The 27,094-nt window shown below is 44.6% G+C and overlaps 3 protein-coding genes across 4 annotated transcripts in view; 1 reads left to right on the top strand and 2 right to left on the bottom strand.

Moving 5' to 3' along the window:
- The window catches only part of rrp15 (ribosomal RNA processing 15 homolog), a 40,319-nt gene extending 20,937 nt beyond the window's left edge, over window positions 1-19,382 (top strand). The window contains exons 3-5 of one of the 2 annotated variants that reach the window (XM_079239961.1): window positions 16,495-16,592; window positions 18,595-18,775; window positions 18,862-19,382. In XM_079239961.1, coding sequence (XP_079096087.1) covers window positions 16,495-16,592; window positions 18,595-18,775; window positions 18,862-19,011 — 429 coding nt within the window. In that variant the 3' untranslated portion in view covers window positions 19,012-19,382. Of the gene's footprint in view, window positions 1-16,494; window positions 16,593-18,561; window positions 18,776-18,861 lie in introns of both variants that reach the window. The other variant, XM_079239960.1, reaches the window with a different exon arrangement.
- Window positions 19,383-20,525: 1,143 nt separating this feature from the next.
- calhm5.1 (calcium homeostasis modulator family member 5, tandem duplicate 1) lies at window positions 20,526-21,771 on the bottom strand (the record flags this gene model as incomplete). Its single annotated transcript, XM_079240154.1, has 2 exons — window positions 20,526-20,915; window positions 21,229-21,771. 2 exons carry the CDS (start codon window positions 21,769-21,771, stop codon window positions 20,526-20,528), a joined length of 933 nt encoding a protein of 310 aa, XP_079096280.1.
- A 2,066-nt stretch (window positions 21,772-23,837) lies between these two features.
- Window positions 23,838-25,946, bottom strand: calhm6 (calcium homeostasis modulator family member 6; the record flags this gene model as incomplete). Its single annotated transcript, XM_079241184.1, has 2 exons — window positions 23,838-24,284; window positions 25,419-25,946. 2 exons carry the CDS (start codon window positions 25,944-25,946, stop codon window positions 23,838-23,840), a joined length of 975 nt encoding a protein of 324 aa, XP_079097310.1.
- Window positions 25,947-27,094: the final 1,148 nt, after the last annotated feature.

Genomic DNA, 27,094 nt, shown 5'->3' with positions numbered 1-27,094 from the left:
GGTTATTACAGGTCAGGTTATTACAGGTTATTACAGGTCAGGTTATTACAAGTCAGGTTATTGCAGGTCAGGTTACTACAGGTTATTACTGGTCAGGTTATCATAGGTTATTACAGGTCAGGTTATTACAGGTTATTACAGGTCAGGTTATGACAGGTTATTATAGGTCAGGTTATTACAGGTTATTACAGGTCAGGTTATGACAGGTTATTATAGGTCAGGTTATTACAGGTTATTACAGGCTTTTACAGCTCAACTTATTACATTTATTACAGGTTATTACAGTTCAGGTTTTTAGGGGTCAGGTTATTACAGGTCAGGTTATTACAAGTCTGGTTATTACAGGTCAGGTTTTTACAGGTCAGGTTATTACAGGTCAGGTGATACAGGTTATTATCGCTTATTACAGGTCATGTTACTACAGGTTATTAAAGTTCAGGTTATTACAGGTTATTACAGGTCAGGTTATTACAGGTTATTACAGGTGAGGTTATTACAGGTCAGGTTATGACAGGTTATCATAGGTCAAGTTATTACAGGTCATTACAGGCTATTACAGGTCAGGTTATTACATTTATTACACGTTATCACAGTTCAGGTTTTTAGGGGTCAGGTTATTACAGGTCAGGTTATGACAGGTTATTACACGTCAGTTGATACAGGTTATTACAGGTCAGGTTATTACAGTTCAGGTTATTACAGGTCAGGTTTTTACAGGTCAGATTATTACAGGTTATTAACGGTTATTACAGGTCATGTTACTACAGGTTATTACAGTTCCGGTTATTACAGGTTATTACAGGTCAGGTCATCACAGGTTATTACAGGTCAGGTTATTACCAGTTATTACAGGTCATGTTACTACAGGTTTTTACAGGTCAGGTTATTACAGGTTATTACAGGTCAGGTTATTACAAGTCAGGTTATTGCAGGTCAGGTTACTACAGGTTATTACTGGTCAGGTTATCATAGGTTATTACAGGTCGGGTTATTACAGGGCAGGTTATTACAGGTGATTATAGGTCAGGTTATTATAGGTTATTACAGGTCAGGTTATCACGGGTCAGGTTTTACAGGTTATTACAGGTCATGTTACTACAGGTTATTAAAGTTCAGGTTATTACAGGTTATTACAGGTCAGGTTATTACAGGTGAGGTTATTACAGGTCAGGTTATTACATTTATTACAGGTTATCACAGTTCAGGTTTTTAGGGGTCAGGTTATTACAGGTCAGGTTTTTACAGGTCAGGTTATTACAGTTCAGGTTATTACAGGTCAAGTTATTACAGGTTATTACCGGTTATTACAGGTCATGTTACTACTGGTTATTACAGGTCAGGTTATTACAGGTCACGTTATTACAGGTTAAGTTATTACAGGTTATTACAGGTCAGGTTTTTACGGGTCAGGTTATTACAGTTCAGGTTATTACAGGTCAGGTGATACAGGTTATTACAGGTCAGGTTATGACAGGTTATTACAGGTCAGGTTATTACAGGTCAGGTTATTACAGGTTATTACAGGTCAGGTTATTACAGGTCAGGTTATGACATGTTATTACAGGTCAGGTTTATACCGGACAGGTTATTACAGGTTAATACAGGTCAGGTTATGACCTGTTATTACAGGTCAGGTTATCACGGGTCAGGTTATTACAGGTTATTACAGGTCAGGTTATGACAGGTTATTACAGGTCAGTTTATTACAGGTCAGGTTATGACAGGTTATAACAGGTCAGGTTATGTCAGGTTATTATAGGTCAGGTTATTACAGGTTATTACAGACTATTACAGGTCAGGTTATTATGTTTATTACAGGTTATTACAGGTCAGGTTTTTATGGGTCAGGTTATTACAGGTTATTACAGGTCAGGTTATTACAGGTCAGGTTTTTACAGGTCAGATTATTACAGGTTATTACAGGTCAGGTTATTACAGGTTATTAACGGTTATTACAGGTCATGTTACTACAGGTTATTACAGTTCTGGTTATTACAGGTTATTACAGGTCAGGTCATCACAGGTTATTACAGGTCAGGTTATTACCAGTTATTACATGTCATGTTACTACAGGTTATTACAGGTCAGGTTATTACAGGTTATTACTGGTCAGGTTATTACAAGTCAGGTTATTGCAGGTCAGGTTACTACAGGTTATTACTGGTCAGGTTATCATAGGTTATTACAGGTCAGGTTATTACAGGTTATTACAGATCAGGTTATGACAGGTTATTATAGGTCAGGTTATTACAGGTCAGGTTATGACAGGTTATTATAGGTCAGGTTATTACAGGTTATTACAGGCTGTTACAGGTCAAGTTATTACATTTATTACAGGTTATTACAGTTCAGGTTTTTAGGGGTCAGGTTATTACAGGTCAGGTTATTACAAGTCTGGTTATTACAGGTCAGGTTTTTACAGGTCAGGTTATTACAGGTCAGGTGATACAGGTTATTATCGCTTATTACAGGTCATGTTACTACAGGTTATTAAAGTTCAGGTTATTACAGGTTATTACAGGTCAGGTTATTACAGGTTATTACAGGTGAGGTTATTACAGGTCAGGTTATGACAGGTTATCATAGGTCAAGTTATTACAGGTCATTACAGGCTATTACAGGTCAGGTTATTACATTTATTACAGGTTATCACAGTTCATGTTTTTAGGGGTCAGGTTATTACAGGTCAGGTTTTTACAGGTCAGGTTTTTACAGGTCAGGTTATTACAGTTCAGGTTTTTACAGGTCAGGTTATTACAGGTTAAGTTATTACAGGTTATTACAGGTCAGGTTTTTACGGGTCAGGTTATTACAGTTCAGGTTATTACAGGTCAGGTGATACAGGTTATTACAGGTCAGGTTATGACAGGTTATTACAGGTCAGGTTTTCACAGGTCAGGTTATTACAGGTTATTACAGGTCAGGTTATTACAGGTCAGGTTATGACATGTTATTACAGGTCAGGTTTATACCGGACAGGTTATTACAGGTTATTACAGGTCAGGTTATGACATGTTATTACAGGTCAGGTTATCACGGGTCAGGTTATTACAGGTTATTACAGGTCAGGTTATGACAGGTTATTACAGGTCAGTTTATTACAGGTCAGGTTATGACAGGTTATAACAGGTCAGGTTATGTCAGGTTATTATAGGTCAGGTTATTACAGGTTATTACAGACTATTACAGGTCAGGTTATGTTTATTACAGGTTATTACAGGTCAGGTTTTTACGGGTCAGGTTATTACAGGTTATTACAGGTCAGGTTATTACAAGTCAGGTTATTACAGGTCAGGTTTTTACAGGTCAGATTATTACAGGTTATTACAGGTCAGGTTATTACAGGTTATTAACGGTTATTACAGGTCATGTTACTACAGGTTATTACAGTTCCGGTTATTACAGGTTATTACAGGTCAGGTCATCACAGGTTATTACAGGTCAGGTTATTACCAGTTATTACAGGTCATGTTACTACAGGTTATTACAGGTCAGGTTATTACAGGTTCTTACACGTCAGTTGATACAGGTTTTTACAGGTCAGGTTTTTACAGGTCAGGTTATTACAGTCCAGGTTATTACAGGTCAGGTTACTACAGGTTATTACTGGTCAGGTTATCATAGGTTATTACAGGTCGGGTTATTACAGAGCAGGTTATTACAGGTGATTATAGGTCAGGTTATTATAGGTTATTACAGGTCAGGTTATTACAGGTTATTACAGGTCAGGTTATGACAGGATATTATAGGTCAGGTTATTACCGGTTATTACAGGCTGTTACAGGTCAAGTTATTACATTTATTACAGGTTATTACAGTTCAGGTTTTTAGGGGTCAGGTTATTACAGGTCAGGTTATTACAAGTCTGGTTATTACAGGTCAGGTTTTTACAGGTCAGGTTATTACAGGTCAGGTGATACAGGTTAATATCGCTTATTACAGGTCATGTTACTACAGGTTATTAAAGTTCAGGTTATTACAGGTTATTACAGGTCAGGTTATTACAGGTTATTACAGGTCAGGTTATTACATTTATTACAGGTTATCACAGTTCAGGTTTTTAGGGGTCAGGTTATTACAGGTCAGGTTATGACAGGTTATTACACGTCAGTTGATACAGGTTATTACAGGTCAGGTTTTTACAGGTCAGGTTATTACAGTTCAGGTTATTACAGGTCAGGTTATTACATGTCAGGTTATGACATGTTATTACAGGTCAGGTTTATACCGGACAGGTTATTACAGGTTATTACAGGTCAGGTTATGACATGTTATTACAGGTCAGGTTATCACGGGTCAGGTTATTACAGGTTATTACAGGTCATGTTACTACAGGTTATTGAAGTTCAGGGTATTACAGGTTATTACAGGTCAGGTTATTACAGGTGAGGTTATTACAGGTCAGGTTATTACATTTATTACAGGTTATCACAGTTCAGGTTTTTAGGGGTCAGGTTATTACAGTTCAGGTTATTACAGGTTATTACAGGTCAGGTGATACAGGTTATTACAGGTCAGGTTTTTACAGGTCAGGTTATTACAGTTCAGGTTATTACAGGTTATTACAGGTCAGGTGATACAGGTTATTACAGGTCAGGTTATGACAGGTTATTACAGGTCAGGTTATTACAGGTCAGGTTTTCACAGGTCAGGTTATGACAGGTTATGACAGGTCAGGTTATCACAGGTCAGGTTTTCACAGGTCAGTTTATGACATGTTATTACAGGTCAGGTTTATACCGGACAGGTTATTACAGGTTATTACAGGTCAGGTTATGACATGTTATTACAGGTCAGGTTATCACGGGTCAGGTTATTACAGGTTATTACTCGTCAGGTTATTACAGGTTATTACAGGTCAGGTTATTACAGTTCAGTTTATTACGGGTTATTACAGGTTATTACAGGTCAGTTTATTACAGGTCAGGTTATTACCGGTTATTACAGGTCATGTTACTACAGGTTATTACAGGTCAGGTTATTACAGGTTATTACAGGTCAGGTTATTACAAGTCAGGTTATTACAGGTCATGTTACTACAGGTTATTAAAGTTCAGGTTATTACAGGTTATTACAGGTCAGGTTATTACAGGTTATTACAGGTCAGGTTATTACATTTATTACAGGTTATCACAGTTCAGGTTTTTAGGTGTCAGGTTATTACAGGTCAGGTTATGACAGGTTATTACACGTCAGTTATTACAGGTTATTACAGGTCAGGTTATTACAGGTCAGGTTATGACATGTTATTACAGGTCAGGTTTATACCGGACAGGTTATTACAGGTTATTACAGGTCAGGTTATGACATGTTATTACAGGTCAGGTTATCACGGGTCAGGTTATTACAGGTTATTACAGGTCATGTTACTACAGGTTATTAAAGTTCAGGTTATTACAGGTCAGGTTATTACAGGTGATTATAGGTCAGGTTATTATAGGTTATTACAGGTCAGGTTATTACAGGGCAAGTTATTACAGGTGATTATAGGTCAGGTTATTATAGGTTATTACAGGTCAGGTTATTACAGGTTATTACAGGTCAGGTTATGACAGGTTATTATAGGTCAGGTTATTACAGGTTATTACAGGCTGTTACAGGTCAAGTTATTACATTTATTACAGGTTATTACAGTTCAGGTTTTTAGGGGTCAGGTTATTACAAGTCTGGTTATTACAGGTCAGGTTTTTACAGGTCAGGTTATTACAGGTCAGGTGATACAGGTTATTATCGCTTATTACAGGTCATGTTACTACAGGTTATTAAAGTTCAGGTTATTACAGGTTATTACAGGTCAGGTTATTACAGGTTATTACAGGTCAGGTTATTACATTTATTACAGGTTATCACAGTTCAGGTTTTTAGGGGTCAGGTTATTACAGGTCAGGTTATGACAGGTTATTACACGTCAGTTATTACAGGTTATTACAGGTCAGGTTATTACAGGTCAGGTTATGACATGTTATTACAGGTCAGGTTTATACCGGACAGGTTATTACAGGTTATTACAGGTCAGGTTATGACATGTTATTACAGGTCAGGTTATCACGGGTCAGGTTATTACAGGTTATTACAGGTCATGTTACTACAGGTTATTAAAGTTCAGGTTATTACAGGTTATTACAGGTCAGGTTATTACAGGTGAGGTTATTACAGGTCAGGTTATTACATTTATTGCAGGTTATCACAGTTCAGGTTTTTACGGGTCAGGTTATTACAGTTCAGGTTATTACAGGTCAGGTGATACAGGTTATTACAGGTCAGGTTATGACAGGTTATTACAGGTCAGGTTATTACAGGTCAGGTTATTACAGGTTATTACAGGTCAGGTTATTACAGGTCAGGTTATGACATGTTATTACAGGTCAGGTTTATACCGGACAGGTTATTACAGGTTAATACAGGTCAGGTTATGACCTGTTATTACTGGTCAGGTTATCACGGGTCAGGTTATTACAGGTTATTACAGGTCAGGTTATGACAGGTTATTACAGGTCAGTTTATTACAGGTCAGGTTATGACAGGTTATAACAGGTCAGGTTATGTCAGGTTATTATAGGTCAGGTTATTACAGGTTATTACAGACTATTACAGGTCAGGTTATTATGTTTATTACAGGTTATTACAGGTCAGGTTTTTATGGGTCAGGTTATTACAGGTTATTACAGGTCAGGTTATTACAGGTCAGGTTTTTACAGGTCAGATTATTACAGGTTATTACAGGTCAGGTTATTACAGGTTATTAACGGTTATTACAGGTCATGTTACTACAGGTTATTACAGTTCTGGTTATTACAGGTTATTACAGGTCAGGTCATCACAGGTTATTACAGGTCAGGTTATTACCAGTTATTACATGTCATGTTACTACAGGTTATTACAGGTCAGGTTATTACAGGTTATTACAGGTCAGGTTATTACAAGTCAGGTTATTGCAGGTCAGGTTACTACAGGTTATTACTGGTCAGGTTATCATAGGTTATTACAGGTCAGGTTATTACAGGTTATTACAGATCAGGTTATGACAGGTTATTATAGGTCAGGTTATTACAGGTCAGGTTATGACAGGTTATTATAGGTCAGGTTATTACAGGTTATTACAGGCTGTTACAGGTCAAGTTATTACATTTATTACAGGTTATTACAGTTCAGGTTTTTAGGGGTCAGGTTATTACAGGTCAGGTTATTACAAGTCTGGTTATTACAGGTCAGGTTTTTACAGGTCAGGTTATTACAGGTCAGGTGATACAGGTTATTATCGCTTATTACAGGTCATGTTACTACAGGTTATTAAAGTTCAGGTTATTACAGGTTATTACAGGTCAGGTTATTACAGGTTATTACAGGTGAGGTTATTACAGGTCAGGTTATGACAGGTTATCATAGGTCAAGTTATTACAGGTCATTACAGGCTATTACAGGTCAGGTTATTACATTTATTACAGGTTATCACAGTTCATGTTTTTAGGGGTCAGGTTATTACAGGTCAGGTTTTTACAGGTCAGGTTTTTACAGGTCAGGTTATTACAGTTCAGGTTTTTACAGGTCAGGTTATTACAGGTTAAGTTATTACAGGTTATTACAGGTCAGGTTTTTACGGGTCAGGTTATTACAGTTCAGGTTATTACAGGTCAGGTGATACAGGTTATTACAGGTCAGGTTATGACAGGTTATTACAGGTCAGGTTTTCACAGGTCAGGTTATTACAGGTTATTACAGGTCAGGTTATTACAGGTCAGGTTATGACATGTTATTACAGGTCAGGTTTATACCGGACAGGTTATTACAGGTTATTACAGGTCAGGTTATGACATGTTATTACAGGTCAGGTTATCACGGGTCAGGTTATTACAGGTTATTACAGGTCAGGTTATGACAGGTTATTACAGGTCAGTTTATTACAGGTCAGGTTATGACAGGTTATAACAGGTCAGGTTATGTCAGGTTATTATAGGTCAGGTTATTACAGGTTATTACAGACTATTACAGGTCAGGTTATGTTTATTACAGGTTATTACAGGTCAGGTTTTTACGGGTCAGGTTATTACAGGTTATTACAGGTCAGGTTATTACAAGTCAGGTTATTACAGGTCAGGTTTTTACAGGTCAGATTATTACAGGTTATTACAGGTCAGGTTATTACAGGTTATTAACGGTTATTACAGGTCATGTTACTACAGGTTATTACAGTTCCGGTTATTACAGGTTATTACAGGTCAGGTCATCACAGGTTATTACAGGTCAGGTTATTACCAGTTATTACAGGTCATGTTACTACAGGTTATTACAGGTCAGGTTATTACAGGTTCTTACACGTCAGTTGATACAGGTTTTTACAGGTCAGGTTTTTACAGGTCAGGTTATTACAGTCCAGGTTATTACAGGTCAGGTTACTACAGGTTATTACTGGTCAGGTTATCATAGGTTATTACAGGTCGGGTTATTACAGAGCAGGTTATTACAGGTGATTATAGGTCAGGTTATTATAGGTTATTACAGGTCAGGTTATTACAGGTTATTACAGGTCAGGTTATGACAGGATATTATAGGTCAGGTTATTACCGGTTATTACAGGCTGTTACAGGTCAAGTTATTACATTTATTACAGGTTATTACAGTTCAGGTTTTTAGGGGTCAGGTTATTACAGGTCAGGTTATTACAAGTCTGGTTATTACAGGTCAGGTTTTTACAGGTCAGGTTATTACAGGTCAGGTGATACAGGTTAATATCGCTTATTACAGGTCATGTTACTACAGGTTATTAAAGTTCAGGTTATTACAGGTTATTACAGGTCAGGTTATTACAGGTTATTACAGGTCAGGTTATTACATTTATTACAGGTTATCACAGTTCAGGTTTTTAGGGGTCAGGTTATTACAGGTCAGGTTATGACAGGTTATTACACGTCAGTTGATACAGGTTATTACAGGTCAGGTTTTTACAGGTCAGGTTATTACAGTTCAGGTTATTACAGGTCAGGTTATTACATGTCAGGTTATGACATGTTATTACAGGTCAGGTTTATACCGGACAGGTTATTACAGGTTATTACAGGTCAGGTTATGACATGTTATTACAGGTCAGGTTATCACGGGTCAGGTTATTACAGGTTATTACAGGTCATGTTACTACAGGTTATTGAAGTTCAGGGTATTACAGGTTATTACAGGTCAGGTTATTACAGGTGAGGTTATTACAGGTCAGGTTATTACATTTATTACAGGTTATCACAGTTCAGGTTTTTAGGGGTCAGGTTATTACAGTTCAGGTTATTACAGGTTATTACAGGTCAGGTGATACAGGTTATTACAGGTCAGGTTTTTACAGGTCAGGTTATTACAGTTCAGGTTATTACAGGTTATTACAGGTCAGGTGATACAGGTTATTACAGGTCAGGTTATGACAGGTTATTACAGGTCAGGTTATTACAGGTCAGGTTTTCACAGGTCAGGTTATGACAGGTTATGACAGGTCAGGTTATCACAGGTCAGGTTTTCACAGGTCAGTTTATGACATGTTATTACAGGTCAGGTTTATACCGGACAGGTTATTACAGGTTATTACAGGTCAGGTTATGACATGTTATTACAGGTCAGGTTATCACGGGTCAGGTTATTACAGGTTATTACTCGTCAGGTTATTACAGGTTATTACAGGTCAGGTTATTACAGTTCAGTTTATTACGGGTTATTACAGGTTATTACAGGTCAGTTTATTACAGGTCAGGTTATTACCGGTTATTACAGGTCATGTTACTACAGGTTATTACAGGTCAGGTTATTACAGGTTATTACAGGTCAGGTTATTACAAGTCAGGTTATTACAGGTCATGTTACTACAGGTTATTAAAGTTCAGGTTATTACAGGTTATTACAGGTCAGGTTATTACAGGTTATTACAGGTCAGGTTATTACATTTATTACAGGTTATCACAGTTCAGGTTTTTAGGTGTCAGGTTATTACAGGTCAGGTTATGACAGGTTATTACACGTCAGTTATTACAGGTTATTACAGGTCAGGTTATTACAGGTCAGGTTATGACATGTTATTACAGGTCAGGTTTATACCGGACAGGTTATTACAGGTTATTACAGGTCAGGTTATGACATGTTATTACAGGTCAGGTTATCACGGGTCAGGTTATTACAGGTTATTACAGGTCATGTTACTACAGGTTATTAAAGTTCAGGTTATTACAGGTTATTACAGGTCAGGTTATTACAGGTGATTATAGGTCAGGTTATTATAGGTTATTACAGGTCAGGTTATTACAGGGCAAGTTATTACAGGTGATTATAGGTCAGGTTATTATAGGTTATTACAGGTCAGGTTATTACAGGTTATTACAGGTCAGGTTATGACAGGTTATTATAGGTCAGGTTATTACAGGTTATTACAGGCTGTTACAGGTCAAGTTATTACATTTATTACAGGTTATTACAGTTCAGGTTTTTAGGGGTCAGGTTATTACAAGTCTGGTTATTACAGGTCAGGTTTTTACAGGTCAGGTTATTACAGGTCAGGTGATACAGGTTATTATCGCTTATTACAGGTCATGTTACTACAGGTTATTAAAGTTCAGGTTATTACAGGTTATTACAGGTCAGGTTATTACAGGTTATTACAGGTCAGGTTATTACATTTATTACAGGTTATCACAGTTCAGGTTTTTAGGGGTCAGGTTATTACAGGTCAGGTTATGACAGGTTATTACACGTCAGTTATTACAGGTTATTACAGGTCAGGTTATTACAGGTCAGGTTATGACATGTTATTACAGGTCAGGTTTATACCGGACAGGTTATTACAGGTTATTACAGGTCAGGTTATGACATGTTATTACAGGTCAGGTTATCACGGGTCAGGTTATTACAGGTTATTACAGGTCATGTTACTACAGGTTATTAAAGTTCAGGTTATTACAGGTTATTACAGGTCAGGTTATTACAGGTGAGGTTATTACAGGTCAGGTTATTACATTTATTGCAGGTTATCACAGTTCAGGTTTTTACGGGTCAGGTTATTACAGTTCAGGTTATTACAGGTCAGGTGATACAGGTTATTACAGGTCAGGTTATGACAGGTTATTACAGGTCAGGTTATTACAGGTCAGGTTATTACAGGTTATTACAGGTCAGGTTATTACAGGTCAGGTTATGACATGTTATTACAGGTCAGGTTTATACCGGACAGGTTATTACAGGTTAATACAGGTCAGGTTATGACCTGTTATTACTGGTCAGGTTATCACGGGTCAGGTTATTACAGGTTATTACAGGTCAGGTTATGACAGGTTATTACAGGTCAGTTTATTACAGGTCAGGTTATGACAGGTTATAACAGGTCAGGTTATGTCAGGTTATTATAGGTCAGGTTATTACAGGTTATTACAGACTATTACAGGTCAGGTTATTATGTTTATTACAGGTTATTACAGGTCAGATTTTTACGGGTCAGGTTATTACAGGTTATTACAGGTCAGGTTATTACAAGTCAGGTTATTACAGGTCAGGTTTTTACAGGTCAGATTATTACAGGTTATTACAGGTCAGGTTATTACAGGTTATTAACGGTTATTACAGGTCATGTTACTACAGGTTATTACAGGTCATGTTACTACAGGTTTTTACAGGTCAGGTTATTACAGGTTATTACAGGTCAGGTTATTACAAGTCAGGTTATGACAGGTTATAACAGGTCAGGTTATGTCAGGTTATTATAGGTCAGGTTATTACAGGTTATTACAGACTATTACAGGTCAGGTTATTATGTTTATTACAGGTTATTACAGGTCAGGTTTTTACGGGTCAGGTTATTACAGGTTATTACAGGTCAGGTTATTACAAGTCAGGTTATTACAGGTCAGGTTTTTACAGGTCAGATTATTACAGGTTATTACAGGTCAGGTTATTACAGGTTATTAACGGTTATTACAGGTCATGTTACTACAGGTTATTACAGTTCCGGTTATTACAGGTTATTACAGGTCAGGTCATCACAGGTTATTACAGGTCAGGTTATTACCAGTTATTACAGGTCATGTTACTACAGGTTTTTACAGGTCAGGTTATTACAGGTTATTACAGGTCAGGTTATTACAAGTCAGGTTATTGCAGGTCAGGTTACTACAGGTTATTACTGGTCAGGTTATCATAGGTTATTACAGGTCGGGTTATTACAGGGCAGGTTATTACAGGTGATTATAGGTCAGGTTATTACAGGTCAGGTTATCACGGGTCAGGTTTTTACAGGTTATTACAGGTCATGTTACTACAGGTTATTAAAGTTCAGGTTATTACAGGTTATTACAGGTCAGGTTATTACAGGTGAGGTTATTACAGGTCAGGTTATTACATTTATTACAGGTTATCACAGTTCAGGTTTTTAGGGGTCAGGTTATTACAGGTCAGGTTATGACAGGTTATTACACGTCAGTTGATACAGGTTATTACAGGTCAGGTTTTTACAGGTCAGGTTATTACAGGTCAGGTTATTACAGGTTATTACCGGTTATTACAGGTCATGTTACTACTGGTTATTACAGGTCAGGTTATTACAGGTCACGTTATTACAGGTCAGGTTATTACAGGTTAAAACAGGTCAGGTTATGACAGGTTATTATAGGTATTGTTTCTACAGGTTATTACAGGTCATGTTATTACAGGTCAGGTTATTACAGGTTATTACAGGTCAGGTTATTACAGGGCAAGTTATTACGGGTTATTACAGGTCAGGTTATTACAGGTCCGGTTATTACAGTTCTGTTTATTACGGGTTACTACAGGTTATTACAGGTCAGTTTACTACAGGTCAGGTTATTACAGGTCAGGTTATTACAGGTCAGGTTATTACAGGTCAGGTTTTTACAGGTCAGGTTATGACAGGTTATCATAGGTCAAGTTATTACAGGTCATTACAGGCTATTACAGGTCAGGTTATTACATTTATTACAGGTTATCACAGTTCAGGTTTTTAGGGGTCAGGTTATTACAGGTCAGGTTTTTACAGGTCAGGTTATTACAGTTCAGGTTATTACAGGTCAGGTTATTACAGGTTAAGTTATTACAGGTTATTACAGGTCAGGTTTTTACGGGTCAGGTTATTACAGTTCAGGTTATTACAGGTCAGGTGATACAGGTTATTACAGGTCAGGTTATGACAGGTTATTACAGGTCAGGTTTTCACAGGTCAGGTTATTACAGGTCAGGTTATTACAGGTCAGGTTATGACATGTTATTACAGGTCAGGTTTATACCGGACAGGTTATTACAGGTTATCACAGGTCAGGTTATGACATGTTATTACAGGTCAGGTTATCACGGGTCAGGTTATTACAGGTCAGGTTATGACAGGTTATTACAGGTCAGTTTATTACAGGTCAGGTTATGACAGGTTATAACAGGTCAGGTTATAACAGGTCAGGTTATGTCAGGTTATTATAGGTCAGGTTATTACAGGTTATTACAGACTATTACAGGTCAGGTTATGTTTATTACAGGTTATTACAGGTCAGTTTTTTACGGGTCAGGTTATTACAGGTTATTACAGGTCAGGTTATTACAAGTCAGGTTATTACAGGCCAGGTTTTTACAGGTCAGATTATTACAGGTTATTAACGGTTATTACAGGTCATGTTACTACAGGTTATTACAGTTCAGGTTATTACAGGTTATTACAGGTCAGGTCATCACAGGTTATTACAGGTCAGGTTATTACCAGTTATTACAGGTCATGTTACTACAGGTTATTACAGGTCAGGTTATTACAGGTTATTACACGTCAGTTGATACAGGTTATTACAGGTCAGGTTATCACGGGTCAGGTTATTACAGGTCAGGTTATGACAGGTTATTACAGGTCAGTTTATTACAGGTCAGGTTATGACAGGTTATAACAGGTCAGGTTATAACAGGTCAGGTTATGTCAGGTTATTATAGGTCAGGTTATTACAGGTTATTACAGACTATTACAGGTCAGGTTATGTTTATTACAGGTTATTACAGGTCAGTTTTTTACGGGTCAGGTTATTACAGGTTATTACAGGTCAGGTTATTACAAGTCAGGTTATTACAGGCCAGGTTTTTACAGGTCAGATTATTACAGGTTATTAACGGTTATTACAGGTCATGTTACTACAGGTTATTACAGTTCAGGTTATTACAGGTTATTACAGGTCAGGTCATCACAGGTTATTACAGGTCAGGTTATTACCAGTTATTACAGGTCATGTTACTACAGGTTATTACAGGTCAGGTTATTACAGGTTATTACACGTCAGTTGATACAGGTTATTACAGGTCAGGTTTTTACAGGTCAGGTTATTACAATCCAGGTTATTACAGGTCAGGTTACTACAGGTTATTACTGGTCAGGTTATCATAGGTTATTACAGGTCGGGTTATTACAGAGCAGGTTATTACAGGTGATTATAGGTCCGGTTATTATAGGTTATTACAGGTCAGGTTATTACAGGTTATTACAGGTCAGGTTATGAAAGGATATTATAGGTCAGGTTATTACAGGTTATTACAGGCTGTTACAGGTCAAGTTATTACATTTATTACAGGTTATTACAGTTCAGGTTTTTAGGGGTCAGGTTATTACAGGTCAGGTTATTACAAGTCTGGTTATTACAGGTCAGGTTTTTACAGGTCAGGTTATTACAGGTCAGGTGATACAGGTTAATATCGCTTATTACAGGTCATGTTACTACAGGTTATTAAAGTTCAGGTTATTACAGGTTATTACAGGTCAGGTTATTACAGGTTATTACAGGTCAGGTTATTACATTTATTACAGGTTATCACAGTTCAGGTTTTTAGGGGTCAGGTTATTACAGGTCAGGGTATGACAGGTTATTACACGTCAGTTGATACAGGTTATTACAGGTCAGGTTTTTACAGGTCAGGTTATTACAGTTCAGGTTATTACAGGTCAGGTTATTACATGTCAGGTTATGACATGTTATTACAGGTCAGGTTTATACCGGACAGGTTATTACAGGTTATTACAGGTCAGGTTATGACATGTTATTACAGGTCAGGTTATCACGGGTCAGGTTATTACAGGTTATTACAGGTCATGTTACTACAGGTTATTAAAGTTCAGGGTATTACAGGTTATTACAGGTCAGGTTATTACAGGTGAGGTTATTACAGGTCAGGTTATTACATTTATTACAGGTTATCACAGTTCAGGTTTTTAGGGGTCAGGTTATTACAGTTCAGGTTATTACAGGTTATTACAGGTCAGGTGATACAGGTTATTACAGGTCAGGTTATGACAGGTTATTACAGGTCAGGTTATTACAGGTCAGGTTTTCACAGGTCAGGTTATGACAGGTTATTACAGGTCAGGTTATTACAGGTCAGGTTTTCACAGGTCAGTTTATGACATGTTATTACAGGTCAGGTTTATACCGGACAGGTTATTACAGGTTATTACAGGTCAGGTTATGACATGTTATTACAGGTCAGGTTATCACGGGTCAGGTTATTACAGGTTATTACTGGTCAGGTTATTACAGGTTATTACAGGTCAGGTTATTACAGTTCAGTTTATTACGGGTTATTACAGGTTATTACAGGTCAGTTTATTACAGGTCAGGTTATTACCGGTTATTACAGGTCATGTTACTACAGGTTATTACAGGTCAGGTTATTTCAGGTTATTACAGGTCAGGTTATGACAGGTTATTACAGGTCAGGTTATTACAGGTCAGGTTTTCACAGGTCAGGTTATGACAGGTTATTACAGGTCAGGTTATTACAGGTCAGGTTTTCACAGGTCAGTTTATGACATGTTATTACAGGTCAGGTTTATACCGGACAGGTTATTACAGGTTATTACAGGTCAGGTTATGACATGTTATTACAGGTCAGGTTATCACGGGTCAGGTTATTACAGGTTATTACTGGTCAGGTTATTACAGGTTATTACAGGTCAGGTTATTACAGTTCAGTTTATTACGGGTTATTACAGGTTATTACAGGTCAGGTTATTACCGGTTATTACAGGTCATGTTACTACAGGTTATTACAGGTCAGGTTATTTCAGGTTATTACAGGTCAGGTTATTACAGGTCAGGTTATTTTATATAACATTATCACATTTTTACACTTAATTTCTTAAGATGTATGAACTTTTCAAGAACCATTTTTCCAATGGACAAATGATAAGAGTTTATTTCTAAAGAGAACATGCAGACTTACCTACACTGACTTCTGCTTCTGATGAGTTGGAAAGAAATTTATGGAGAGTTAATCCACTCCTGTGCTGTGTTCCCTCGCTTACACCTTTCAGAACAACAAAGTAGACATGTTCCAGAGTCATCCCGGGAAAGACGGGAGTACTTGTCGGAATACATGAAGTCCAAGTTTTCCTTGTCATGAGTCACAAAGTTCTCAGAATATTGCTACGCTACATGTTCCTCCTGCACAGGGGGATCGGTGGGACCTCTGTCCTCTGTGTGACGGTGTGTTTGTGTCCAACAGGTGGACGAAAAGCGAAGGTGGGAGATGATGTTCAGAGAAAAACCCGACGTCAGCAAAGATCGGGACACTGAAAAGGCTCTTCAGAGGATCGCTACCAGGTAGGTTTCCTTCATTTCCGCTGTGGTGCGTTCAGGAGCCTGGTTCTGACGCGGTGTGGTGCGTTCAGGAGCCTGGTTCTGATGCAGTGTGGTGTGGTGCGTTCAGGGGCCTGGTTCTGATGCGGTGTGGTGCGTTCAGGGGCCTGGTTCTGATGCGGTGTGGTGCGGTGCGTTCAGGGGCCTGGTTCTGATGCGGTGTGGTGCGGTGCGTTCAGGGGCCTGGTTCTGATGCGGTGTGATGCGTTCAGGGGCCTGGTTCTGATGCGGTGTGATGCGTTCAGGGGCCTGGTTCTGATGCGGTGTGGTGCGTTCAGGGGCCTGGTTCTGATGTTCAGGGGCCTGGTTCTGATGCGGTGTGGTGCGTTCAGGGGCGTGGTTCTGATGCGGTGTGGTGCGTTCAGGGGCGTGGTTCTGATGCGGTGTGGTGCGTTCAGGGGCGTGGTTCTGATGCGGTGTGGTGCGGTGCGTTCAGGGGCGTGGTTCTGATGCGGTGCGGTGCGTTCAGGGGCGTGGTTCTGATGCGGTGCGGTGCGTTCAGGGGCCTGGTTCTGATGCGGTGCGGTGCGTTCAGGGGCCTGGTTCTGATGCGGTGCGGTGCGTTCAGGGGCCTGGTTCTGATGCGGTGCGGTGCGTTCAGGGGCCTGGTTCTGATGCGGTGCGGTGCGTTCAGGGGCCTGGTTCTGATGCGGTGCGGTGCGTTCAGGGGCCTGGTTCTGATGCGGTGCGGTGCGTTCAGGGGCCTGGTTCTGATGCGGTGTGGTGCGTTCAGGGGCCTGGTTCTGATGCGGTGTGGTGCGTTCAGGGGCCTGGTTCTGATGCGGTGTGGTGCGTTCAGGGGCCTGGTTCTGATGCGGTGCGGTGCGTTCAGGGGCCTGGTTCTGATGCGGTGCGGTGCGTTCAGGGGCCTGGTTCTGATGCGGTGCGGTGCGTTCAGGGGCCTGGTTCTGATGCGGTGCGGTGCGTTCAGGGGCCTGGTTCTGATGCGGTGCGGTGCGTTCAGGGGCCTGGTTCTGATGCGGTGCGGTGCGTTCAGGGGCCTGGTTCTGATGCGGTGCGGTGCGTTCAGGGGCCTGGTTCTGATGCGGTGCGGTGCGTTCAGGGGCCTGGTTCTGATGCGGTGCGGTGCGTTCAGGGGCCTGGTTCTGATGCGGTGCGGTGCGTTCAGGGGCCTGGTTCTGATGCGGTGCGGTGCGTTCAGGGGCCTGGTTCTGATGCGGTGCGGTGCGTTCAGGGGCCTGGTTCTGATGCGGTGTGGTGCGGTGCGTTCAGGGGCCTGGTTCTGATGCGGTGCGGTGCGTTCAGGGGCCTGGTTCTGATGCGGTGTGGTGCGTTCAGGGGCCTGGTTCTGATGCGGTGTGGTGCGTTCAGGGGCCTGGTTCTGATGCGGTGTGGTGCGTTCAGGGGCCTGGTTCTGATGCGGTGTGGTGCGTTCAGGGGCGTGGTTCTGATGCGGTGTGGTGCGTTCAGGGGCGTGGTTCTGATGCGGTGTGGTGCGTTCAGGGGCGTGGTTCTGATGCGGTGTGGTGCGTTCAGGGGCCTGGTTCTGATGCGGTGTGATGCGTTCAGGGGCCTGGTTCTGATGCGGTGTGATGCGTTCAGGGGCCTGGTTCTGATGCGGTGTGGTGCGTTCAGGGGCCTGGTTCTGATGCGGTGTGGTGCGTTCAGGGGCCTGGTTCTGATGCGGTGTGGTGCGTTCAGGGGCCTGGTTCTGATGCGATGCGGTGTGGTGCGGTGCGTTCAGGGGCCTGGTTCTGATGCGATGCGGTGTGGTGCGGTGCGTTCAGGGGCCTGGTTCTGATGCGGTGTGGTGCGTTCAGGGGCCTGGTTCTGATGCGATGCGGTGTGGTGCGGTGCGTTCAGGGGCCTGGTTCTGATGCGATGCGGTGTGGTGCGGTGCGTTCAGGGGCCTGGTTCTGATGCGGTGTGGTGCGTTCAGGGGCCTGGTTCTGATGCGGTGTGGTGCGTTCAGGGGCCTGGTTCTGATGCGGTGTGGTGCGTTCAGGGGCGTGGTCCAGCTCTTCAACGCGGTGAGGAAACACCAGCAGAGCGTGGACGCGGCGGTGAAGGACGCCGGCAGCTCTGAGAGGAAGAAGGCGAAGATCCTGTCGTCGTTTTCTAAAAAGGACTTCGTCTCGGTCCTGCGGAAGGAGGACCGGGCTGCCGGCAGGACGCGGGACCACGCTGTGAGTCTCCTCTCCGTTCACTTCTTCAGACATCAGAGTTCTGGAAAAGGACCGTCCCGTGTGTGTGTGTGTGTGTGTGCGTGCAGGTTGCTGCAGCCGAGGACCAGCCGTCCTGGAGCGTCCTCAGAGACGACTTCATGATGGGAGCCAGCATGAAGGACTGGGACAGAGACAGTGACGGAGAGGAGGCCGGTCCAGACCCTGGAGGAAGACCGGACCGGCCCGGTTCTGACTGACGGAAACACATTCTGGATCCTTCACCTGAAACACACTCTGTCCTTTATCCATGCTTGTTGTTATGGGATCAAACCAGTGAGAAACCGGTTGTTTCTGGTGGCACAGCGGGAGGTTGGGTGGAAATCTTTACCTGGACTTCTTCCAGGTTTCTGGACATCATGAAAACCTGCCAGACTTTGTCCTGAAAACCTGCCGGACTTTGTCCTGAAAACCTGCCGGACTTTGTCCTGAAAACCTGCCGGACTTTGTCCTGAAAACCTGGACTTGTTTCCTGTTAGAGGCAGAAACCACAGAAGAAGATCTTCAAACACAAAGATTAAATAAATTTCAGGTTTTGTTTGTACAATTTAAATAAAGTTTGTTTCATGTTTCAGATTTGTCATCATGATGTCATCATCAGGTGGAGTCATGGTGTGTGTGTGTGTGTGTGTGTGTGTGTGTGTGTGTGTGTGTGTGTGTTGATGGAGCAGAAAGATCCATTCTGAGATGCAGAAACTTTATTTAGGACAAACATCAGTTAAATCTTTTCCTGCCGAGAAAACAAAGTAATCCATGCAGGATCCAGGGTCCGACTGCAGGATCCAGGATCCAGGGTCCGGCTGCAGGATCCAGGGTCCGACTGCAGGATCCAGGATCCAGGGTCCGGCTGCAGGATCCAGGGTCCGACTGCAGGATCCAGGATCCAGGGTCCGGCTGCAGGATCCAGGATCCAGGGTCCGGCTGCAGGATCCAGGGTCCGACTGCAGGATCCAGGATCCAGGGTCCGGCTGCAGGATCCAGGGTCCGACTGCAGGATCCAGGGTCCGGCTGCAGGATCCAGGGTCCGGCTGCAGGATCCAGGATCCAGGGTCCGGCTGCAGGATCCAGGGTCCAGGGTCCGGCTGCAGGATCCAGGGTCCGGCTGCAGGATCCAGGATCCAGGGTCCAGGGTCCGGCTGCAGGATCCAGGGTCCAGGGTCCGGCTGCAGGATCCAGGGTCCGGCTGCAGGATCCAGGGTCCGGCTGCAGGATCCAGGGTCCGGCTGCAGGATCCAGGATCAGGCTGCAGGATCCAGGGTCCAGCTGCAGGATCCAGGATCAGGCTGCAGGATCCAGGGTCCGGCTGCAGGATCCAGGATCCGGCTGCAGGATCCAGGATCCAGGGTCCGGCTGCAGGATCCAGGGTCCAGCTGCAGGATCCTGGGTCCGGCTGCAGGATCCAGGGTCCGGCTGCAGGATCCAGGGTCCGGCTGCAGGATCCAGGATCCGGCTGCAGGATCCAGGGTCCGGCTGCAGGATCCAGGGTCCGGCTTCAGGATCCAGGGTCCAGGGTCCGGCTTCAGGATCCAGGGTCCAGGGTCCAGCTGCAGGATCCAGGGTCCAGGGTCCGGCTGCAGGATCCAGGAAAGCATGAGGGACCCAGCAGAGGAATTCTAACTCTTTTACTTTGTCCAGAACAGTGCAGTTGGACGGGTAGGTGGACTCTCAGTAGACGATTAGTGGGAGCCCAGAAGGAGACCTGCTCCCTCTGACCTTAAGCCATTTCCAGTCCAGACTCCACATCCAGGACCAGCATCTTCTCTGGACTGAAGTCTCTGTCGGACCGCTCCACGTAGCGCTGCAGGATGCTGTAACACTGCTCGCTCCTGGAGAACGTGTAGTACTCCGAGACCTCTTCCCACGCCCGGTGGCCGGGCAGAGGGAACGGATCAGGTTCTCGGTTCTCAAAGAAGCTCTTCAGGTTCCTCTCGGCCAGCTTGGTGGCGTAATCCACCGCCAAGGCGTCGAAGCGCTCCCTCTCCTTCTCCGTGTAGCGTTGCCAGAAGGTGAGCTGCAGGTAGCTGACGCTGGAGCGGCAGCGTCTGCAGCAGCTGCTGAGGAGGGCGGCGAGGGCGGTCACCATGACGATGCTCCATCCCAGGATCTGCAGGTCCAATCAGAGCAGCTGGTCAGGTGGTCTCCCATCCCCCCCCCCCCCCCCCCCCCCATTCCATACACACAGCCACTCAGAAAGCACTTTACTCACATCGATTACATGTGTGTCTACTGGTTAAAAGTCCCTGCACACACACACGCACACACACACGCACGCACGCACACACACACACGCACACACACGCACGCACAACCTGAACAATCATCGGCTCTGCACTGCTGGACCGTCTGAACTACACCTGTGTGTGTTTCTGTTCGTATGTTTATGGTGTGTGTGTGTGTGTGTGTGTGTGTGTCCTTGCCTGGGACTGAGCTCTGAACATCAGCAGCAGCTCCATCCTCTCGTCTCTGGACAGTTTGGACCGCTCACAGGGAACCCGGGCCAGCTCCTCCCGACACGCAGCGGTTCTGTTTTTACAGAAGGAACCCGCCACCATGCCGTCGTCCACGCCGCTGATGGCGCACTCGTAGAAGGTCCCGTTGAGCAGGGCCACGGAGAGCCACATCACAGGGGCCACGCAGGCCCCGCAGACGATGGCGAGTAGCGCCCTGAAGCAGCCGCAGCAGTTCCCTCGAGGACAAAGCTTGATGGGGTTTAAACAGCAGCCGGTGTACAGCCTCCACAGACCCGCGCTCAGGAACAGGCTAGCGACCAGGAGGACGGCAGCCGGTCCCAGCAGGAACGTCAGTCCGTAAGCAAAGTTCTGCTCGTGGTTGCATGGACACTGAAAGGAGAACATGGTGAAGATCCTCTCCCCTCCGATGGTCAGCAGAGCCATTGCGCTGTAACCAATGGTGGATTTCTGGTTCACCAAGAACCTCACAATCGTCTGGTAGCTGTCCATGTTGTCTGATTCTGCTGCGAGTCCCAACAAACTCCTGGGAGCCCCTCCCTGGGAAGGCTCTCAGCCCCTCCCTGCTGCTTTTCCCCAGGCTCCTCTTTCAGCCAATGAGACGCGCCGGCATGCCGTCAAATAAAAACTTCCAGCTGAAAGGCTCAGATCCTCCGTCCAGAAGCACTTCTCATGTTCTGCTTCTTTGTCTCCACACAAACGTGGCAGGACACGTTGGACATGGCGGTCTGTCGGGGGACGTGCTCATCCATTCCAGTCCCACAGGAAACACCAGTTCGTGATCTAGTTTTACAACCAGCGCAGACCATTAACAGCTTCATCGTCTTGCTCTGAGGAAATAACCTCATGTCAATAAATTATATTTCCAGCTCTTACAAGAGGAAGTGGGAAACCCCAAACCCCACAGAGAGACAAGAAGCTGAAACTCACACAGGCTTAATGTTGGCTCTGTTTACACCGTGCTGCGTTCAGGTTCCACCAGCGTCCCCGTGCTGCGTTCAGGGTGGAGAACTGGACCAGTCTTTACTGGACCCAGTGAGCTACAGATTGCACTGAACTGGACATAAATGGACTTTTATATAAAAAAAAAAGTTATATTGAACAGAAGTGGGTCCGCTCCATTTGTCACCCAGACCCAGTTGATGGAAAAGGAGCTGACCCAGAGACTCTGCAGACCACGGACCGCATGTAAAAAATGGGCGGAGTGTCCATGACGTCACCCGTAGGTTTCTGAAGAGCTGAATTGAAGCTCGGTGGGCGGTTCCTACCATCACCATCTTGGCAGGGGCATGTGCGTCGTCTCACCCGGAAAATACAAATATGGGCAAAGAGGTGGAGCTGAGAGGGGGGCTGTGAGCGTCATGGTGGATGATTGACATCGAGCGAACTCCCAGCTTTCTGTAGCTAAGAGCTAACCGAGCTAACCTGGAGATAACAGGAGCTAACCAGCTACCAGAGGTAAGCGGGCTAAAGCTAAGTCACGTTGTTAACCGGCTAAAAACTGTGGTTGTTCTACATTCTTCTGACTTAAAGTGGGATAGCGGATACCTGTCAATCAAAAGGACACGCCCCTAAATATGCCGAACTCGAGATTAAATTACTTTTAAAGAAAAAATTCACTCTCCCGCAAGAGTTGTCATGAAGGTAAACCTGACCTATTAAACCTAAAATGGATTTTTGAACAAGGCTGTAAACATATTTATGCCTGCTGTAAATTTCTGGTTTCAACATGTTTATTTATGCTGTAATCATGTTTATTTCTGCTGTATACATGTTTACTCTATATGTAAACATGTTTATTTCTACTGTAAACATGTTTATTCCTGTTGTAAACATATTTATTCCTGCTGTAAACATGTTTATTTCTGCTGTAAATGTGTTTTTTCCTGCTGTAAACATGTTTATTTCAGCTGTAAACGTGTTTATTCCTGCTGTAAACATGTTTATTACTGCTGTAAATGTGTTTATTACTGCTGTAAATGTGTTATTCCTGCTGTAAACATGTTTATTTCAGCTGTAAACGTGTTTATTCCTGCTGTAAACATGTTTATTACTGCTGTAAATGTGTTTATTACTGCTGTAAATGTGTTTATTACTGCTGTAAACATGTTTACTCCTGCTGTGAAGTTGGTCTTTTTAGCATGGGAGTTTGTGGATTTGCTCTGTTTTGCAGGCCCTAGTGGACGAAGAGGGACCTTCAGGTTTATGCACTTCCACATAGGCTCCACCCATCTCTCACAGACCGTCTATGCTGCAGACCCGACTTCTGGCAGATTTCCCATGATGCATTAAGTCCCGCCCACCTGCTATCTACCTGCATTACTACATGATGTTTGTAAACACACTTTGTCTGCAGGTGTGTTTACTGTCTCAGGTCTGACTCCACCTGGGCGGAGGTGCCCGGTGGAGGAGGGAAATCAGTAAGAAACTGAAAACATGTGGTTCAGTAACTTTAATGAAAAAATCACATGTAGTTTTACACGTGTTATTCACATGTTCAGACCACCTGCTGCAGATCATCTGACATGTCAGCCACAACCCTCCATGACTCCAGACCGTCACTGTCCCTGCGGTGACATCAAGCCGCCGTCCACAAAGTTCAAAACAGCCGGGGCTTCAGCAGACCCAGTAGACCCAGCAGACCGGACCAAATTCAGCGGGACCCCCCCGCCGGCCTCCTGGTCCCGTTCCACATGCTGGTGCAGGGTGCTGTAGTACTGGTCTTTGGTTCTGAACCTGTAGAGTGCAGAGATCTTCTCCCAGTCCTTGCTGGACGGGATGACGACGTCTTCAGGCGGCGTCTGTTTAAAGAAGCTCTCCAGGTTCCTCTCAGCCAGCTGCTTGGCGTGTTTGCTGGTGTACGAGTCCATCAGGTCGTTCTCCTCCTCGGTGTAGACCCTCCAGAACCTCAGCTGCTGGTAGCTGATGGGCGACGCGCAGCGAGCCACGCAGATCAGCAGCAGGTTGGACAGCATGATGGCGGCGATGAGGAACCAGCCCAGAATCTGTGGTCATCACAAACACAACAACTTTTTCATCAGTTCTCAGCTAGCAGGCCTGCCTCCATCTTCCACCGTCAGCGCTGTGGAGGGTCGGACACACAGGTCATCCAACCCCCACAATAACCAGTCACACCAGTTTACACAGCATGATGTTCTGGACTTTCCACCTGAGATTTAATTCTCACCTCCAAAAGAAAATCCAAAAGTCATCTTTTCTTCCCAGCAAAAGATAAACAGTAACATGACAGGGTTAACTGGTTTAACTGGGAGCAGGCCGGTAACATACTGGGTGTAAAAGGAGCATTTGAGAGTCTGTCAGATGGAAGGAGGGAGCTTCACCAGTCTGAGACAAACTGGATCTAAAAGTCCAGAAAAATGTTCCTCAGACTGTGAAGGTCCTCCGCTACAGAGAATCAGAAGGAATCTCTGTATGCACGCGACAAGGCTGGATGCTGGTGCATTAAAACAATGATTGTCTACTGGAAACCAGTGCATGGACTCAGGAAGCTTCCAGGAACCAGTGTGAACCCAGTTCATGCAGGTTAAAGCTCCATCATATGTGAAGAGGATCCAGAAAGACGCCGTCTTCTCTGGACCAAAGCTGGTTCCGACATCTGCAGCTTCCAGCAGGACCACGCTGAAGCACATCCTGCATCATCACAGCAGCATGCCTTCATCTGATGTGATGGTTATCTTCTACTGGGAGCCAAACATGGCCTGCTGCTTACAGACTGTGGAGCTGTGGTAACCAGTAAACATCCTGCTGTTCATATTAAACCCTGAAATCTTTCTACAGGAGCTGGATCTCCATCAGAGTTCTGGTTCTGGTCTGGTGACTCGCAGACCGGGCAGCTGGAGGTGGTCTTCACTCCTGCAAAGCTTCTTTCCGTGTTAACATGCCTGCAGCACCATGGAGACCAGCTCTCTGCTTGTTTCAAACAGGAAGTGATTTTTGATTCTCGAGCTTCAGGTTCAGGAAAGCAACATCCGGGAACTCAGTGGAAACTTCTCCCCCGCAGAGAGATGACGTAGTAAAACCAAGTTTCTGTGTCAGAAACTGTGTTCAGGGTGGAGGAATGAAATGAGCTGAAGTTGAAGGGAAAGAGGCGCCATGGCGCACAGCAGAGCGCTTCCTACCTGAGAATGCGCCCTGATTGTGCGCAGGACCTCTTCTTTCCCGCTCTGCTCTGCGCCTCTCTCGCAGGGTAAGCGGAACATCTCCTGCTCACACTGCTCCCTGGACATCTTCCCCTGGCACACGTGCAGGCTGTACGCGCTGACGTTGGCGCCGGTCATTGCGCACTCATAGTAGTTCCCGCCAAGTAGCGCCACAGCGATCCAGCTGGTGGGCGCAACCAGCGCGGTGGCGCAGATGTAGAACAGCGCATTGCAGGCGGACACCAGGGTCTTCTTGCTCCTGCGGCGACACAGACCCGTGACCAGCTTCCACGTCCTCTTACTCAGGATGATCCCCAGCAGCAGCAGTGCCAGCGCCGGCACGAGCAGGAACACCAGGCCGTAGAGGAAGTTCAGCTGGTTGCAGGGACACCTGAAGGCCACCGAGGAGAAGATCTGCTCCCCCCCAGCGGTCAGCAGGGCCACCACCCCGAACCCAAAGCTGCCCTGCTTGTTAGCCACGTTCAGAACCGTCTTAAACTTCTCCATGACTGCTGACTGACATAGTTTCACTTCCACCTCGCACCCAACTTCCCCCACTCTCTCTCTCTGCGCACTTCACTTCACGCCTGCACGCGCCTGCACGCGCCCACATGACACACTCTACTGGGAAGGAACCAGTATAAGAAACCATCAATGTACCAGTAACGTCCGCTGACACAGTCACAGGTTTAAATCCCACACCTGAATACCATGCTGAGATAGATGGATCCATCCTCCCTCCATCCTCCCTCCATCCTCCCTCCATCCCTCCCTCCATCCATCCCTCCATCCATCCCTCCCTCCATCCTCCCTCCCTCCATCCCTCCATCCATCCCTCCCTCCATCCCTCCCTCCCTCCTCCCTCCATCCCTCCCTCCATCCTCCCTCCATCCCTCCCTCCATCCTCCCTCCATCCTCCCTCCATCCATCCCTCCATCCTCCCTCCATCCTCCCTCCATCCCCCCATCCATCCTCCCTCCATCCCTCCATCCATCCTCCCTCCATCCCTCCATCCATCCCTCCCTCCATCCCTCCCTCCATCCCTCCCTCCCTCCTCCCTCCATCCCTCCCTCCATCCTCCCTCCATCCTCCCTCCATCCATCCCTCCATCCTCCATCCATCATCCCTCCATCCCTCCATCCATCCCTCCATCCATCATCCCTCCATCCTCCCTCCATCCCTCCCTCCATCCCTCCCTCCATCCCTCCCTCCCTCCTCCCTCCATCCCTCCCTCCATCCTCCCTCCATCCTCCCTCCATCCATCCCTCCATCCTCCCTCCATCCTCCCTCCATCCCCCCCATCCATCCTCCCTCCATCCTCCCTCCATCCTCCCTCCATCCCTCCATCCATCCTCCCTCCATCCTCCCTCCATCCTCCCTCCATCCCTCCATCCTCCCTCCATCCTCCCTCCATCCTCCCTCCATCCATCCCTCCATCCTCCCTCCATCCTCCCTCCATCCCCCCATCCATCCTCCCTCCATCCTCCCTCCATCCTCCCTCCATCCATCCTCCCTCCATCCTCCCTCCATCCTCCCTCCCTCCATCATCCCTCCATCCTCCCTCCATCCTCCCTCCATCCATCCCTCCATCCATCATCCCTCCATCCCTCCATCCATCCCCTCCATCCATCATCCCTCCATCCTCCCTCCATCCA

The sequence above is a fragment of the Telmatherina bonti genome (assembly GCF_933228915.1).
Source record: "Telmatherina bonti genome assembly, chromosome: 5".
In the NCBI taxonomy this organism is placed as follows: domain Eukaryota; kingdom Metazoa; phylum Chordata; class Actinopteri; order Atheriniformes; family Telmatherinidae; genus Telmatherina; species Telmatherina bonti.
Note: the sequence above shows the minus strand (reverse complement) of the source record. Positions and strands in the feature narration are given on the sequence as shown.